The sequence below is a fragment of the Notothenia rossii genome, assembly GCF_949606895.1.
Source record: "Notothenia rossii genome assembly, chromosome: 11".
Classification (NCBI taxonomy): domain Eukaryota; kingdom Metazoa; phylum Chordata; class Actinopteri; order Perciformes; family Nototheniidae; genus Notothenia; species Notothenia rossii.
The window spans coordinates 39,259,697-39,277,625 of record NC_136910.1 but is presented as its reverse complement, the minus strand read 5'-3'; the positions used below and the strand labels follow the sequence as shown (position 1 = coordinate 39,277,625).

General features: G+C 40.1%; 1 protein-coding gene across 1 annotated transcript in view; it reads left to right on the top strand.

The window, feature by feature from the left end:
* LOC307024909 (synaptic vesicle glycoprotein 2C-like) overlaps positions 1-17,929 on the top strand; it is a 49,128-nt gene that overhangs the window by 8,980 nt on the left and 22,219 nt on the right. The window contains exons 2-4 of the mRNA XM_079659394.1: positions 246-1,024; positions 9,355-9,535; positions 16,313-16,464. Of these exons, the coding sequence (XP_079515520.1) occupies positions 442-1,024; positions 9,355-9,535; positions 16,313-16,464 (916 nt within the window). The 5' untranslated portion in view covers positions 246-441. The remainder of the gene's footprint in view (positions 1-245; positions 1,025-9,354; positions 9,536-16,312; positions 16,465-17,929) is intronic.

Here is a 17,929-nt window from a genome sequence, read left to right as displayed (position 1 = left end):
GTATTTTATATTTTGATTGAGTGTCTTAAGTGTGTAAATGTATCTTTTGCTAAGTCCCTCTTAGTGAAGCCTTTCCATTGCATTAGTACATTTCACCTTGTATCAATTTGGCTGTCATTGCGTTTGAATGCTCGTTTGAAGTGTTTCTTTTTGTGTTTCAGTGTGCCAAGAAATACTCCAGTTATGTATCTGCAGTTATGCGGCTTATCAGGCTTAACTTTTCTTTTCTTTTTCTGTCCCTACAGGCTGGTGATCTCTTTTGCTGAGCTCTGACAGGCAGGAGGATCTTTCCAATTTGAGATCTCGGGTCATTACTTAATCGTTGGTGTCCTGGCAGCTGACTTACCTTACTCTGTCAGGGAATAGAACACAAGAAAGAAAGGAAAAAATAACTTAAGTTTCATTAAAAAAACTTTTAGTGCCACACTTCCTCGTGCCAAGATGGATGAAACGCACAACGACAGGGTTTCCTTGGCAAAAGGTGCCAAGGACATCGCTAAGGAAGCAAAGAGGCAAGCTGCCAAAAATGTAGGCAAAGCAGTTGATCGAGCCTCAGATGAATACTCGACTCATCGCAGCTACAACCGTTTCCAGAACGAGGAAGAAGACGAGAACAACTACAATGCTAACGGTCAGCACGCCAACGATGAGGAAGGGGCCTCCAGTGATGACACAGAGGGCCACGACGATGAGGATGAGATCTACGAGGGGGAGTACCAAGGCGTCCCGGCCCACAATGAAGGGAAGCTGCGGGACGGTCAGGTGGCTCTGGGTCAGCCGGTCTCTGACAGCCTGAAGAGTCACAAGGAGCTGGAGAGCGAGAGGCAGACGGACGAGGAGGAGCTGGCCCAGCAGTACGAGCTCATCATGCAGGAGTGTGGCCACGGGAGGTTCCAGTGGCAGCTGTTCTTCGTCCTCGGACTGGCACTCATGTCTGATGGCGTGGAGGTGTTCGTGGTTGGCTTCGTCCTCCCCAGTGCTGAGACAGACATGTGTGTAAAAAACTCTGGTGCTGGATGGCTGGGTAAGCATGTGTGTGGATTAAAGATGACATTTTAAGGTTCATATGTGTATTTAGTGTCTCTACTGTGACATGTCTCCATGCTTTAATGTTCAAAAAGCTCTTTATTTTTCTCACACTGCCTGTGCTGCAGCACCTCTTTTCACCCTCTGTCTGAAACCAGAGCCCAGTCTGCTCTGATTGGTGAGCTGGCCGGCTCTGTTGAGATTGGTCAATCGCTTAAAGATGTCCGACCCCTTAGCCTATCATGTACAGTGTGTTGGATCGCTAGCCAATAGAGGGGCGAGGGTTACTTAGTGATATAATTATTTTACGGAAGTAAACTAAGGAGTCCAATGGAGGCGTTTGAAGCTGGGGGGGAGTGTGTAGGAGATAAAATCCCTAGGGAACCTTGGGATTTTAGCCTTTGCAGATCTTTTACATGCTCAAAAACCTATACAACACACTACAGGAAAGGGACACCCCTAAAAAGCATAACAGGGCCTCTTTAATTGGGTAACAGTGACAACCAAATTGAACCTGGTGGCAGTATTGCCAGTCTTGAGTGATGATAAAGGGGAAACAGGTTGCAGCCAGTATCTATATATTGATTGAAAGCACTTCACTTTATCAGTTTTGCTGTGAATTTGAATGTGAACTGGCTGATATCCAGATATATTGCCAACACTAGTGTGTCTGTCACACAGTCAAGATCCTGAATATCTTATTGGTGAGTGACAGTGAGAAGTCCAGACTTTTATGTATACTGAACCATCTGAATTTCATCTCCTAGCAGACGCCTTGTAAAGTAAACTCTGCAGGCATGGAGTTGGATACTGATACCATGAAGTGACAGATTGGTAGGAATACTTGGCGTGCAAACTAGAGGAATCAGTTTCCCTGCTAGCACCCTGCTTATGGTGTGTGTGTTTATGAAATGCATGAAGAGTAGTGGGTGACACTTTCAACTTAATCGAATTGCTTCAGGAGCTTACCAGTGGGTTGTCATGGCACCAGGTATTTTGATTCATGAGTAGGAGGTGTGTTTAGCTACTGTAAATGGATCTCTCCCACACTCTGGAAAAGTTATGAATGCCACTAATGTGTTTGTATATTTGTGCGCGATTTGGCTTCATAATTTGTCTCCATCATACCAAAAATAGATGCACGGCAAAGACCATTCCTATCATTTACATAATTAAGTATTCTTGTCGCCTATCATTCTCATTTAAAGGTAAAATAAAGATAAAACATATTTTATTTTTGGTTGTAGTTTTATAAACTAAAAGAGAATGGCTACTGTTTTTGTCTCTTGGGAGTAGAAAGGCTTATTTTTCACCAAGATTTCACCCATATTCTGACTCATCTCTCAGTGGGAGACAGGAGGGAGAAAAATAGAAGGAATGACTCATTTTAACAACTCACTCACACACTGCATTAATAAATGATGTGTGTATATACTCAGTTTGATATGAGGATTAACCATTGCACAGTACACATTGGTGTTTTTCTGCATGAAGGTAATTGACTCTATAAGTGGTCAATTAGAGGCTCCTCAGTGGATATGTATTGGGGAAAAGACTCATGAGAGGAATAATGAAATTGAGGAAATGAGCTTCAAACACAGACACATCTGGTTACAGCACAATCTTTAGCTCACATTACGTATTGGGCGTTTATTATAATGAGTGCACAATAAATAATTCCTTAGAGAAAATGAAATAATACAGTATAAAGCACATGTAATACTACCAGCAGAAGTAATTACAGGAGTATTGAGTTTTGCAGGCTGGTAGAATTTTTCATTTTGTTGGCTGGATCATGTTCTGTGTTACATCAACAACTCACACACAGATAGATATTGATTAAGCATGAAGGGGTTTTCCAGCCATGTGCAGCTGAGTCATTTTGAGGTCAGGACTTCTGCCAGGAAAGGTGTGCGAATTTATTTGGACACATTTGTGGATATTTGATAATGAATCAACATTGAACAACATTAATACCTTTTTGAAAAGCAAAAAGAAACATGCAAATAATAGAAGAGAAATTAACCTTAACTTTAAGTTAAACAAACCCGAACTTCAGATTCCCTAGTTCATTCCTGAAACATAGTGTTTACTATACCCATGACCAAGAATCAAAATGAAAGTGTTTTTATTTCTTTCAAAAAGGTACTAAAAAGCTGCAATAAAGTCCCTTTACATTAACATTTTGATAACACATTATTTTTCTGAATTCCCTCTTAAAGGCATTCCTTCATTAGCATGCATCACAGGCATCGTGCCTCCGATAAATAAATACTGTGCCTTTTTCAAAAGACAGATATCTCTTCGGCATTATATAAAAAGGTGAGATGCTGTTCAGATATGAGACGCTCCAGGGTTTCTTTTCTCTGCGTGCTCTCGTCTGTCCTCTCTGCCACCCTGCTGTAATCCCTCTCTTACACTCTCTGCGTGTCTCGTAGCAGGCGATCTGAAGATATGGGCTGGAGTTTAATCTCTGCAGCATTGTGCTCCACTGCAGTTTAGCTATGGTAGACTGGCTCATGTAACTCCCCCGAGAAAGAGAGGGGGAGCGCAGCTTTACATCAACGCTTTCCCCTCTTTTTCCCTTTAACATATGGCTTTCATTTATCTGCTGGTGTTTTCCTGCACTAGCATTTTGAGGATGTTTGCTTAAAACTCCATCCTACTTGCATGAAGCCAAGCTGCAGGTGTAGCCCAGAGTGAAGAGCTCAAGGAGTATATCTGCATAAGAGGAAGGAGTTTTCTGTAATAAATGGCAATCCTTTTTGCATTGTGTGTTGCACTTGATTCACATGTGTAATCCAATCACAAATACTATCAGAAGCTAATGCTGTAATAAAAAGGCTCTGCTGCCGCCTGAGGTTAGCTAATTAAAAGATCCAGGGACAACAACATGCACTGCCATCTCTTCAGTCCCTGCACTCTGTGTTTCCTCTCAACACCACCACAGGCTCTATTCTCCCATTCACTGTCCAGGCAAAGACACTACTTTTTTGAAGTATATATTAGAGTGTGCAACAAGAATTCATCATTTGAAGTGTAGAAAAATAAGGTGTGGGTGAAAACCTTTAAGGAATATATGAAATCTTTTTGAAAATGATTGACTCATGAACTCACCTGATAAAAAAAATCCTCGGGTTATTTGTTAACTGTTATCCATCTGGTGCACTCACAGCTAAAGTGAAACGTCACTTCGGGGCCATTTAAACTTTGTTTACTCCTGTAAGATAGTGACATCACTATGCAACGTAATGTCCACACGGTTCCGTTGCATGCTTCAACAGAGACGCTTCCCATTCACTTTGAATGGGGTGACGTCAAGCTTTGCCGAACTGCATTGTGGTTCCGTCGCTTTGCCTCCGTTGCTCGCGCTGACAGTTGAGAAAAGCGCCAGCCAATCAAATCATCATATGACAGTACAAGCGCGAGACAATAAAACCGTGTGCTTGTGTGTCCGGTGCGGGAGATTCATGTGAATATGAGCATAATAGCACCTTCAAAACAATTCGTTTTTAGCTTTAGGCAACAAATAATAAGTAATTGTTTCTAGTCTTCTTTCTGACCACAAAATGTATTAATAATTATAATTAATAATATTCCCTCTATGATAGCGGATTGCATTGTATGTGAGTGTGTGTAGATCATGTTTGGATGTTATTATTTGTTCTTGTACTGTAAACAAATAATAACAGTAAATTAACTTGAATAGGACAGAAGTCTGAAGTGAACTGCAGCATTACGAAAACAAATCAGCAGGTTTCGAAGTAATTAATACCCAAGGAATATGTCGCGCTCCCTTGTGCCCCCCCCACCCCTCTTACTTCCCCCTCCTCTGCTCTCATTCCCTGCTGTAACCCACCTGTCAATCACGACAATCCTCTGGGAATCTCTCTCACACAATGTGCTGGATGTTCCCTCTGAGGAAACTAGCGCTTGATGCTACTGACTGCTGTCTGTCTCCTCTCATCCATGAACACTGCATGGTGGTGTGGAGAGAAAACACAGCAGAATGGTGTCAAGAGAGAAGTATATAATAATCCCTCTGTTGCAGAGATAAACTACAGTGAATGTTCCGTTAGAACAGGGGTGTCAAACTCAATTTAATCGCGGGCCACATCAGCATTATGGCTGCACTCAAAGGGCCGGTTTAACTTTAAGACTATATAAAAAAAAATATATAAATATATAAAATAATGTATTATATTACATTATTGCCTCTGCATTGGATTATTATCAGATAGGCCCTATCGCCTGTCGCGACCCCCCACTTTTGGGAACCTCTGAGATAGGGTAATAACTTCATAATTAACTACGTCTGAAAGCAGAAGTCTGGAGCAAATAATTGCAAGTCTCTTCAGTGAGAATGTCACAAAATGATTTTAAAAGAAGAGCCAAATTTTTAAAAAAAAGTCCAAAAGTCCAAAAAAAACAACATTAAAAAAGTGACATTTTGAAAAAAGAGTCAAATTCTGAGAAAAGGGCACATTCTAAGAAAAAAGTCATATTTAGAAGAAAAAAAGTCTAATTCTGAGAAAAAAGGCATATTTACAAGAAATAAAGTCAAATTCTGAGAAAAAAGTCTCATTTGAGATGCATTGCGGGACATGTAGTTTATGGGCAACGTGCTTCTGAAAATCATCATGTAACCATATAGTAAACATATAATATTCTTTGCAAGCTCTTGTGGGGCCACAGAAAATGAAGTCACGGGCCGGATTTGGCCCCCAGGCCTTGAGTTTGACACCCCTGCGTTAGAAAGACCGGAGACTCTGTCTGCTGGGACCTATTGCTTAAAGAAAAGATAGCACTGCTGTTCAGGTGCGCTCAGTAAAACTTTAGTGAGAGTTATTATGTTAGTGCAAACCACAGTGTTCCTGCTGGGCAATTTCACACATGTGTTTAAAGGGAAAACTCTGTTTATATTCAAACTAGCCTCTTGTGGTAGATATCATTTTATATTCCAGGATGTGTTTTTCTTACATGTGCCAAATGCTAGGACTGTTTTAGGTACTAAAGCTTTTATGTGTGCTGCTCCTCTAGCTTCGAACACTATGCAAAACAAATTGAAACTGAGCTTTTTGGTTCCCTTGCATCATTTTAAAGCTCGGATAGATTACATGTTATTAGATATCTGTCATTGTGAATAGGTTGCTAATTTATACCCCTGTAATTATGTTGTATGATGTCCTTTTTGTTTTCTGTTGTTTTTATGTGTAACCAATGTGCTGCAGGTCTCCCTTGAAAAAGAGATCGTTGATCTCAATGGGATTTTCACCTGGTTAAATAAAGGCTACAAACATATTCTGCAAGTCTATACCTGCAGGGCTTCGTAGGAAAATATGTTTTAGGAGTGCAATCTTGGTGTGTTGGTCCTCCACTCCAGATGGAAATATCTCAAGGACCTAAATGCAGACTTTGTGGTCCCAAAAGATGCATATACTTTGCAGCCCTTTTCATAATGGCCCCAGCTGGTCAAAGGCGCCCCAGTGGCTCATCAGGGAAGAACATTTAAAGGCGTGTGCTGCAGCTGCCTGGGTTTGAATCTGGCCCTTTTCTGCTTGCTTTCAATCATCCCGTCTCTTTCTCCCCTGCCATTCCTGTTTCTCTTGTTTCAGATAAGGCAGGAATAACTAAAAACTATATTACAAAAAGTGTTCACATATCCCTTGTAATATAAATATAAATACTAGCTGGACTAGCAAAACATAGATCTATGTTTCACAGAGAATGTATCCTGATGACTTTTTGGGCCCTATCTTTACTCTTTTTTAAATTACTTCCCAACTGTGCTCGCACTACATGAATAGCCGAGACCCAGAGCATCTTTCCTTTGTCTTACACACACATTTTTATTTTGTCTTAAACACATAAATGTAGTAATTTGTTGGACTCTTGAGTGCTTGTCAATATGTGTTACCATCAAGTACGGTCCCTTCATCGTAAAGACGGGTTAGACGTTTTTCTTATTTTTTGAGGACTTACCAGTTTGAGGTCGATAGTTTAAAACTGATCTGATTCTCTTGTTTGAATTGTGCAGGTGAACATCAGATAGTTGCTAAACACACATAGTGTCCCTGTTCTCCACTGCTTTACATAACAGCCCTGCATATCTTGAGGCTAGCAGAGATTTTAAGGTCTGACCTGAGTCTGAACCCTGTATAAATCACAAATCCAATCTCAGAAAGATTTACAATGCGTCTCAGATGCCCCATCACCCCCACTACCCTCCCCTTTTATTACGGATACAACCCCAGTGTATGGAGAGCCATAAAACCAATGAGTGGGAGTTACCAGATAGCATCTTTTTGAGTACATGCGTTCAGATTCATTGTTTGTGTGAAGCTACACCATCAAAAGATTTCTCCAGTTTGTGCAGCTGTTTTGATATTCACTTTGATATTTATAAGCTTGCGTAGCTTGCTCTTTATATTGTGCTGCCAGTAGGAGAGCCTCCCTGCAGCAAGGTGAACAGATAGATCCAGTGGCTGTCACCTGTAATGAATCACCAGCTCTCAACATCATGTCTGCGCTGCTCGATAAGCCTCTCTACTTTCACCGTATCTGTCCCATCACCCCAAACACAGAGGGGGGAATAAAAAGCAAGAAAAAACAGAAAAGGCGTCCTCTCCTCTGTCTGCGCTCTTTCTGCTGCTGCCTCCATAAACAATGGCATCTCCTCCTCAAAACACATTAGCATTTTGATTAGAACATAGTGAGCAAAGTGTATTATTTATATTCCTGACAACCCCCACCTATTCTTCACCAGCCTTCTCTATGCTGCCAGGGACAGAAAGAGAAACGACCACAACTTCCTGCGTAAAAAAGCAGCAGTGAGAGACGAATGCCCAACTAGAGAGGTCAACTACAGTCCCGTTTACCCCACAGTTACTATAGGAAGTATTAGTTAACACCTACTCAGCAATTGTATCAGGGCTAGTCCACACGTACTGTTTTACAAAACATAGCTTTCTCTATTAATTTGGCCTTCCTTTCAAACCAAATTTGCATTTCAGGTAACTGAAAAACTTGCTTTTTTTGTATTCCTGCCAGGGTGAACTCTGGTTTCTGTGTTGATGTGTAGGCGAGGAGCTTTTTTGGCTTGATAAAAACAGTCTGCACTGTTTTGAGCTTTTGTTATGAGGAAAAGAGTTGAAAAATGGGCTATAGAGTAAAAAACATGATTAAAATAAATACCTGTTTAATTGTGGATGAGGTCATACAGAATTTAAATGGAGTCAAAACCTTATTGTTTGGTTTACAGATATTGATACCAATCAAAAGATCAAATGAAATGCAAACACACCTCCAATGCAAAATAAAGCCTCAGGAACACATTAATGTCCATTGAGCAGCTGCTGTAACTTCATTCTTTTATACGTTTATCATTGTGTTGCCACAATGCTTGCTACCAGATACTGACCCGGCTAAAGCCTGAACATCATAATTAAGACTTAGGAAATAGAAAAACTATGCCTTCAGTACAGTCAAAACCCAGAGCAATATAAAGTAGATTTACAATGTTGTTGTGCTCCAAGCCAAGCTCAACTAATCGATCCCATACCTGCTATTTATAAAACCTCTCAGTGTTCTGTCGATGGAGGAGGAAATAACCGAAACAACTTCCATCTGAGCTCTGGTACTCCCCGGATGCACTTGGAAAACAACACTAAATGCTACAGCTGGTGTGTAGCAGTTGTGTTTGTTTTAAGTGCAATGCTTTTATCTGTGTGTGTCCAAAACTAATGCAATGCTTGTCAGACCAATCCAACAGCACAACAACATTTCTTTCTTGTGTAATGGACAAGTACTATTGAAACTGGCTCAGAGTATTATGTGCTGCAGCTACGCTTCACTATATTGGTTGGATAGAAATGTAGATTTTGCAGAGAAAATGGCACTTTGAGAAGGATCCTCAGCACTAAAACAATATAAAACACTAAACAAATGGGCCATCTAGCTGCTAAAATCTGCTTTATTATGCTTTGAACCTGCCGTTTTCCTCTCCTCTTTGTGCCAGTTTAGCGTCCTTCAACTGTTAGTTTTATGCTTTCAACTTCTCTGTTTTAATATTTCTCTTACCGTTGAACTTTGTGTTCAGACAGGCAGTTCTTTTCACCGCTGAAAAATGACTGTACATGAAAACTGTGCATGACTTGCTAAGAATGAAATAGCAGACAGGCAAGGTTAGATATTAGTTTCAATGAAAACTGTCTCCCTTTTTTCCAAAGTGCAGTGTGTTATTCGCTCTGCTGTTTCACTGACAAACATTTGACTCGGTGGTTGTGATAATTCACATCTTTCTCTGCACCCCTCTCTCCGTGTCTCCAGGCAGCGTTGTCTATCTGGGGATGATGTTTGGAGCTTTCTTTTGGGGAGGCCTGTCAGACAAGCTGGGCCGTAAACAGTGCCTGCTGATCTCCATGTCCGTCAACGGCTTTTTCGCCTTCCTCTCCTCTTTTGTCCAAGGATACAGCATGTTCCTCGTCTGCCGCATGGTGTCTGGCTTCGGGTAAGTACTAGAATATTTTTCTAATTTACACCCTGTACTCCTCTATAACTAAATCCCCTCTGAAGGCTTTAACAACACTTCCTCTGCTGTCTTCTTTCCTCTAAAGTCTAAGGACATGTCAAGAGGATATTTTAACTGCCTTTTATCAGCCCTTATCCCTTGAGAGTGAAGGGAGCGACAGAACGAAGCAAAACAAAAACGTTAGCAAAAAAGAGCACAGCACAGTAAATGAACATCTGTCTATTAAAGCGTTGGTGTGGTCTGCTTGGCTGATCGTAGTAAACGGATAAATGACTAACCCTCCCATCTTGAGATCTGACATCACAGATCATCTGTAACTCAAACAGGTCCATATCACACTTCTAGCTACTGAGCAAGCCAATAAACAGTAAATATATGAAACAGTTCTAATTATAGGAGAGTTCTTACCTATTCTGACCAATTATAATGACTGATGGAAGTCTATAATCTCATAGGGGAAATTGTTTTTTCCATTTTAAAATGAATAAAGAAGAAGTTATATAAACATGAAAAGTAAGAAAGAAAGATAAAATATGATCTATAAACTGTATAAAAGAAATGTAAGTAAAATATCAAATAACATACAGTATGAAATAATATTATATAACAAAGGGTTATGTGTATTTTTGATTAAAACAAAAACAGAACAATTAGAAATGATTATTTTCAGACTGCTTTAGAGTCCGTTTATTTATCAGAATCTGTCTTTGTTTTTTCTAATGGTGCTAAAATAAACAGTACAGGAAAATGATGTGTCAACTAGGCATGGGCGGTATCATTTTTTTCATACCGTCATACCTTGCTGACATCATACCGTGGTATACGGTATATGACGGTATCAGTCCCAATTTAAGGGGTAATTTCTCCCCCCAAAATTTTTTTTACTCACTATATCAACAGCCAGCCCCACCAAAAATATTTTCCATCAGCTGCCACTGACGGTATGACTTGGGTCGACTTGAGTGAGGTGGCGTTCGGCGGCAAATAGATGTTTCGAACGGTATATTATATGTTCGGTCTAAAATGCAGCCCGAGCCGGTAGACGCTCGCAAAGTGCCGTGACGTGCGCGCAAGTGCAAAACAAGGGCTGCATACATGACACATTGTGCAAATGGCACATTTTGAGATCGGATACAGGACGCGTTTGTAGATGTCCGACGTTGTTTCCATAGTGAGCTAAGTTAATAATATATCATCATACATAAACATTTTCCGGGAGTAAATACTTGACTTATGTAAACTGTTTTCGTTATTCTCCCGTCCAGGAGAGAAGCTTTAAAAGGAGACTAAATGGAGTCTCTGTGAAAGTTCAATTGGGTACTTTAATTAAAAAAGGCGCAGGTTGGTCACAAGCATGATATTGTTCAGTCAGACAAACAGCTGTGATCCGCTCCTCGTTAGGGAAGCCAAGAGTTGGATCTCTCCTCCGGTGCTGTTATATATCCTCTGCTGGCTCCTCCCCGCCTGCTGGCTCGCCTCGTCTCCAATGTCCGTTGTTGCATTTAAACAGAGGATTGGCTCCTTTCACATCCAATATATGCTCAACACGCCTTTTCTCCTCATATTCTCTTTCATCACTTTTCATTTAACACATTCTAAACGCTGTAATCAATACTCTAAAAAATACTTCTCGGCTCGTTTGGTTTCCGGTCATTCCGGATGTTGTCACATGCTACTCTCGTCTGTAAACAATAATGTATTCAAATAAACTGTACCTTCATTTAATATTCAGCATGGTAGTATCTCGACATCTATAGTTGTAGTGTTAAATCAGTAGGCTTCGGTTTGCACCACTCCATATCATTTTGCTACTAAATTCACCTCTTTAGGAAATCGTATATTAGCCACATGCTACATGCGTAGATGAAGGATTTTCAAAATAAAAGCTTAACTGCTTGTGCACAAGAATTTCTGGTTTTTCAGTATAAAAGAGCATTAAAACTGACGGCATGTTTAAACTACATTTCCCCATTAAAACATTGATTTTAATTTCTAACACTTATTGAATAAAGTTTGCTATATTCACTAACTAGTTTGGCAATATTATTCCGTGCATGTGTTAAAAACCTTATTTCCATTTGATTCATTGATTACTCGGGTGAATGTTTAGCACGTAAATGCTTTCGTTTTTAAAACCGTCCGACCTCGACTACAAAACCATCAACCAGTTGCATAGGATTAAAAAATGTCAACACTCACTCACCCCGTCTTAAACATTCCCAAAGAAGTGCCTCCGTCTCTCGTTGTGCTGGATGAAGTCACTGGCGACGAGTAAACCCAAAATAGTCCCAAACAGGCGCAGAGGCATTTTTCTTTTTTACTAGTTGTCCGAGTTCGGGGCCGGCAAATGCTGCCGCCATCTTGCTCAGCTCAGCTCTGTGCTGAGCTCTGAGAGCGGGAAAGACGGACTGCCCTCCCCTGCCCTCTGCTGGCGCGTGCTGTGCATTACAACCAATGTCGTCCCTGTCAAAACTCCGTGTCAGTGTAATAGAATGAAACGCATCTATGATTTGGCGCACAGTCTGTGACGTCACGGTATTGAAACTCATACCGACGGTATTTCGAAATACCCTGGTATACCGTAATACCGTCATACCGCCCAAGCCTAGTGTCAACATATCTCCATTTAATCCATTACAGCCGATAAGTCCAGCTTGTCGCCAGCACACACGTTTAATCACCCTGTGCTGACAGCGGTACCTGATTTGCAGCTTTTATTTCATCACTTAATTCTCATCTGTCTGCAAGTAAAAGAGATTTATATATTTACTTTTAGGATGTTACATTTTTTCCTGGTTTATCTGCCTGAACAGATTTCTAGGTGAGCAGTATTTGTTCTTATTATTTTATTTACAACCTCAATTGGGAGAAACACAATCCAGTATTGATTGTTGTTGTTGTTTCTTTATATTCTGGTTGTTTCAGTAGGATTTTCCTTACCTCAATAACATAAGCTTACTTGATAAGGAGGATAAGTTCATTCAGACTTTTTGAACTTGCCAAACACGGAATGTCTTTGGCGTGGCGTCCATACAGAGATGACTTAAGATATAAATACATAGGAAAGCATTTCTGTAAATGCAACTGAGTTAACCATGAGGCTATTTCTCTTATCTGTTGTCCCTGGACAGGAGCCACAACCAGGGGCGGTTCTAGGGGGGGGGGGGCAGGGGGGGGCAGCCCTTGGACCCCCCTGTGGCCCCCCTGAAAAAGAAAAAAAAAGAAAAAAGTTTATGATTAAATGATTTCTTGGCTAAGATAAGAGTAAACAAGTTTAGAGGATTTGTTATTGGTTGTGATCATATTCTAAAGATTTTTGGATTATTGAAAAGTATACAGCTCCCTTTCATGTGAGTGTTGAGAGCTGTATCCATAAATTCATGTTGTGCTCAAAGTGCACCAGATTGATGCATTTCACTTCAACATTTACACCTTTTAAAATGCGTGTTTCTAAATGGAGATCGACTAAGCTAACGCAGTATATGCTCCGACCGTCCACACTCACAACAACGGCCTATACAGACGTATGACGTATGACTCAGACAGTATGTGGTTTGTACTTGTTTAACTTTTGTTTAGTTTCTGAACAGATATGAGGAGCTGTGAGCTCTGAGGGCTAACAGCTAACGGCTGATGTTGTTTTACTGGGGTTCTCATTGGCTAGACGTCACGGCTCCACCTACACTGCGTTACTATAGTTACTGCCCCAGCTACTAAACTGTAATGGAAACGCAGCATAAAGTGAGCCAATCCTAACAAGGCCTAACAAGACCTAACTATACCGTACTAAGCCGAGCGAGGCCCTGCAATGGAAATGCGCCATAAGTCACCTGTAAAACTAATTTAATGTAAATACATGTTTAATACAAAGAAAAAACATTTATACTGAGAAGATAATAATATGTAAACTAGGGCTGGGACTCGATTAAAAAAATTAATCTAATTAATTACAGGCTTTGTAATTAATTAATCGCAATTAATCGCATTTTTAATCACATATAAATATTTGACCTGAGAACAGTGAGAAGCAATTTTTTTCACATGGATTTTAGTATACCATTGAATAATGACTGAATACATAAGCTTAAGCAACAAAATATTGTTTATTTTTTTCAAGGTGGTACTTAACCAAGACCAACAGAAAAGTGCAATTTTTGCCATAAAGTGTAGTAATAGCATATTTAGGAATATAGTACATTTCAGAGATGCAGGTAGCCTATAGGTAGGTAAACCTTCTGTAAACTATAACACTTTGTTTTTTAAGTAAAACACAATACTTTCAAGTACATTCAGAACATTGGAAACCCTGACTATTAGAAAACATCTCTCTGTTGCTTCAGAGACCATAACAGACTTTTTTGATTTACCAACAGTTGATTTAACAAATCTAATACATTTCAGTCCAACTCTCTCAATAACCTTGGCCAAAACAATAAACAGTTCAACATAAAGTGCCAGTTGCACCAACAACATAATAAATAGTTCAACGTAAAGTGTACTGTACCATTTAAAATAAAATAAAAAAGTGCCAGTGATTGACCTCAATCCCTCCTATTCTTCCAATATCCTGATGAAAAATAAAATCTCTCTGTTGCATAGGCCACTGTTTGATCAACGCGAATTGGGTGTGGGTCCTTGTACTCCGAGACGGGCTAACGTCCACGCTAGCTTCCATGCTAGCTGCTATAGGTTTTGCATTGAGGTGATACTTGAGGCTTGATGTGCTGCGGTGATATGCAAATTCCTTTTTGCATAATTTGCAAACAACCGTGCTCTTACTGACGCTTCCATCCGTCCGTTTTTTAAAACAAAATGTCCCATCCACGGGGCCAACCAAAGCGGTCTCATCAGCTTCTTCGTTCATTTTTGACTATTGTTCACTGTGGTTTGTTGTTGTCTGAAGTCATGAACGTTAGTTGGTGCTCCAGTATAATCGGTACCCCTGAAACTCATCCAGTGAGAAACGTTCCGCGGTGCAAAAATAAGTGCGATTAAAATGCGTTAATTTTTTTTACGCGTTAATTTTTTTGTAATTAATTAATCTTAATTAACGCGTTAAAGTCCCGGCCCTAATGTAAACATTTTAATTATTCAAAAACATACATTTCCAAATCTATATTTTTTCATCCTAAAATCAAAGAGAAAGAAAAACATTGGGATACAGTTGAAAAATAGCTGAGCGTTAGTCTAAAGATGTATAGTAAAACAAGCTAAACATATATTGTATTGTTTTCTAATGCTAACTGGGCATGAGAGTCCAACGATAAACAACAATGAATCATAAATAGAGTATACCTTTCACCTTATGTGGCAGTACAACTTTCTCTCTTAACATTTATAACTTATTGTTGTCTAACTGCATCACTTTCTAATTTATTCTAAAAACTCTGAAGCTGTGAATCAAACTGCAGACACAGATGGGCTCCTGCTGACGCTGCTCCACAGTTCAGTCACATTAACACATGAGTGGCTTGACCACCATCTAACTGTATTAATACGGGTCGATTGACTGAAAAACAAAATGTATCCAACATCCTGTGAAATAATGTAACACGGAAGTTTGAGGAAAAGTAAAAGGGATGATGCATCAGGGATTTAATTACACACTGTAATATCCTGTGTGCTAATATGGGGCTTTCTCATTTTCTTCATCCAAAACAGAAAAACTATATTTTCATACACACATATTTTGAAAGGCACAAGGAGCATTTATTTGGATACAACTCAAACAGAGGTTGTGAGCTCAACAGTTTGTTAAAGGTCCCCTATTATATTATTTTTCAACAATATATTATAGGTCTCAGATATATAGAAACATTTCTCTGTAGAGTTTGGCTGAAACACCAAACCGATCATTGTAGCATGCCGTAAACCCCTCTGTTTCAGCTCTGTTTCAGAAGTGCTGATTCTGTGTCTGTAGCTTTAAATGCTAATGAGCTGCTGCTGGCCACACCCCTCTGCGAGATGATTGGTTTAAATAAATAAAACACACAATGGGGCTCTAGGAGGAGATTCAGGTGATAAGGTGGGGGTGTTACCTTGGTTGGTTATTGGCTAATGGTTGCACAACCCATACAAACATTGTGACATCACAAAGTGGCCAAAATGTGATCAGCTCTTTTTCAGACAGGTTTCTATATAGATGGATCGGGACAAAAAGAGAGGGGTCTTTGTTCCTGAAACTTTTAGCATCTCTTTACACAGAGGGGACACATTTATGTATAAAAGACATGAAAAAGTGGATTTCGCATTATAGGTGACCTTTGAAGTCCAACTCATTGTGCCTTTGAGCTAAAGTATTGCTGTTACATAATTATATGAGAATACTCGAAAACAAGGTGCTTTATTTGGGAGCTTTCTGGTGACATGATGTCATTTGTCCTGTTTATTAGTTTACACATGAGCAGCTCGAGCCTAGCTTATTTTTAAAGTTATAAAAAAATTAAGTGACAAGACACGCTGGCAAAATCACGCTTTTCCTTGATGATTAAAAATCTATATTCTTGAAAATCTAATTGCATAGTCACAAGTTGTTCTTCATCACTTGAGATAATGAGTTGTGTAGATTTGTTTCACATTCACAGATCATGTTCACATTTTTCAAAATGGCAAATGAAGAAATGCAGCTGCAAGCTCTAATTGTTTCCAGTAACATAAATCAGTTATAAATGTTTGTCATCACACACATTCATATCATCACAATGACGGTTGGCGCGTGCAGCCAACATGGTTAATTACAACAAACTGTATTTGCAGGATTGGTGGAGCGGTGCCCATCGTGTTCTCCTACTTTGCGGAGGTGTTGGCTCGGGAGAAGAGAGGAGAGCATCTGAGCTGGCTGTGCATGTTCTGGATGATCGGAGGAATCTACGCCTCAGCCATGGCCTGGGCCATCATCCCACACTATGGTGAGTGACCACGCCGACCTAATGCACCAGTCATAAAGATTTCACACTGACGAGAGTGTCAAACAGCACTTGGAGTCATGAGTGACTTTTCTCCTCATTAGCATTACAGCGATCATCTCATCATCTCATCAAATGTTCCTAAAGTTTAGAGACAGAATGTTGTCAATCATAAGAACTTCTATTAAAGAGGCCCAATTATTCTTTTTGGGGGGGTTTCCCTTTTCTGTAGTGTTTTATATACTGTAGGTTTTAGTGCACGTAAATGGTCTGCAAAGTCTAAACTCCTTTGGTTACTTTTGAAACATAGTGACATCACTATGTAACACTCTTATATTGGCTAGCGCTCCAACACATTGTATGTGATTTGCTAAGGGACGGGACATCTCTAAGCGGTTCAATCTCAACAGAGCCAGCCAGCTAACCAATCAGAGCAGACTGGGCTCTGGTTTCAGACAGAGGGGGAAAAGAGGTGCTGCAGCACAGGCAGTATGAGAAAAATAAATAGCTATTTAAAATGGAAGCATGTAAACATGTCACCGTAGAGGCACAAAAAACAAATATGAACATGAAAATGAGCGTAATATATGCCCTTAAATGCCTTTTAAAACGCTCCAATGCCAAAACACTGTATGGGGGAGGCTGTGGCTCAGTGGGATAGTGCGTTGATCTTCCGATCAGGGGAACCAGTGCTGGTTCAATCCCCACTGCAGTCAGCATGTCGTTGTGTCCCTAGGCAAGACACTGCACCCTAAATTGCTCCTGTGGGGACTGCCCACAGTATTGAATGTATGTAAGTCGCTTTGGATAAAAGCTAACAAGTGACATATAACGTAATGTACTGTAACGATGGGCAATACTCATAAAATAGACAAGATAAAGCATTCACGTTGCAAGGTAGTTTTCCAGGAATGTGCTCTTGCATGTTTTTGATTGGCCGCTGCAGCATCTTGCTGGATGACGCAGCAGAACGTTTGAGACTGTTCTCCGTCAGAGCCTTAGAAACAGGGTACAATTATTGAATGCACATTTTCCTTTTAGCTACAGCGACGAGGTTACATACTGCAGAGGTTTCCCACTGTCAGGAGTCACTCGCATCACTGCTTTAAACATTACTGCAAACAGAGAGGGCAATAACGTTTCTTCTCTTCATGATGCTCCCTGCTGATGTGGTGCGTATACACCACCACACGATACATAACATGCAGGTTGAAATACTTCCAGAATCACAGGGCTGTATTTAGAAAGGCCCTCCAGGGTGCACACAGACACAACGCAGGTGGCAGTGTAGGTGGAGCTCTGACAATCACAGCAGAAGAAAAAGCATTGAAGCATATGTCTGCCTACACATTGGATATGCACATTAAGGCGTTTTAAAATCTTCAAAATAGTCAGAACTGCAGTAGTTCTTATAACATAAATGTAGTTTTTCAACCATAACCATACTGTGAACTTTACATAATGAAGG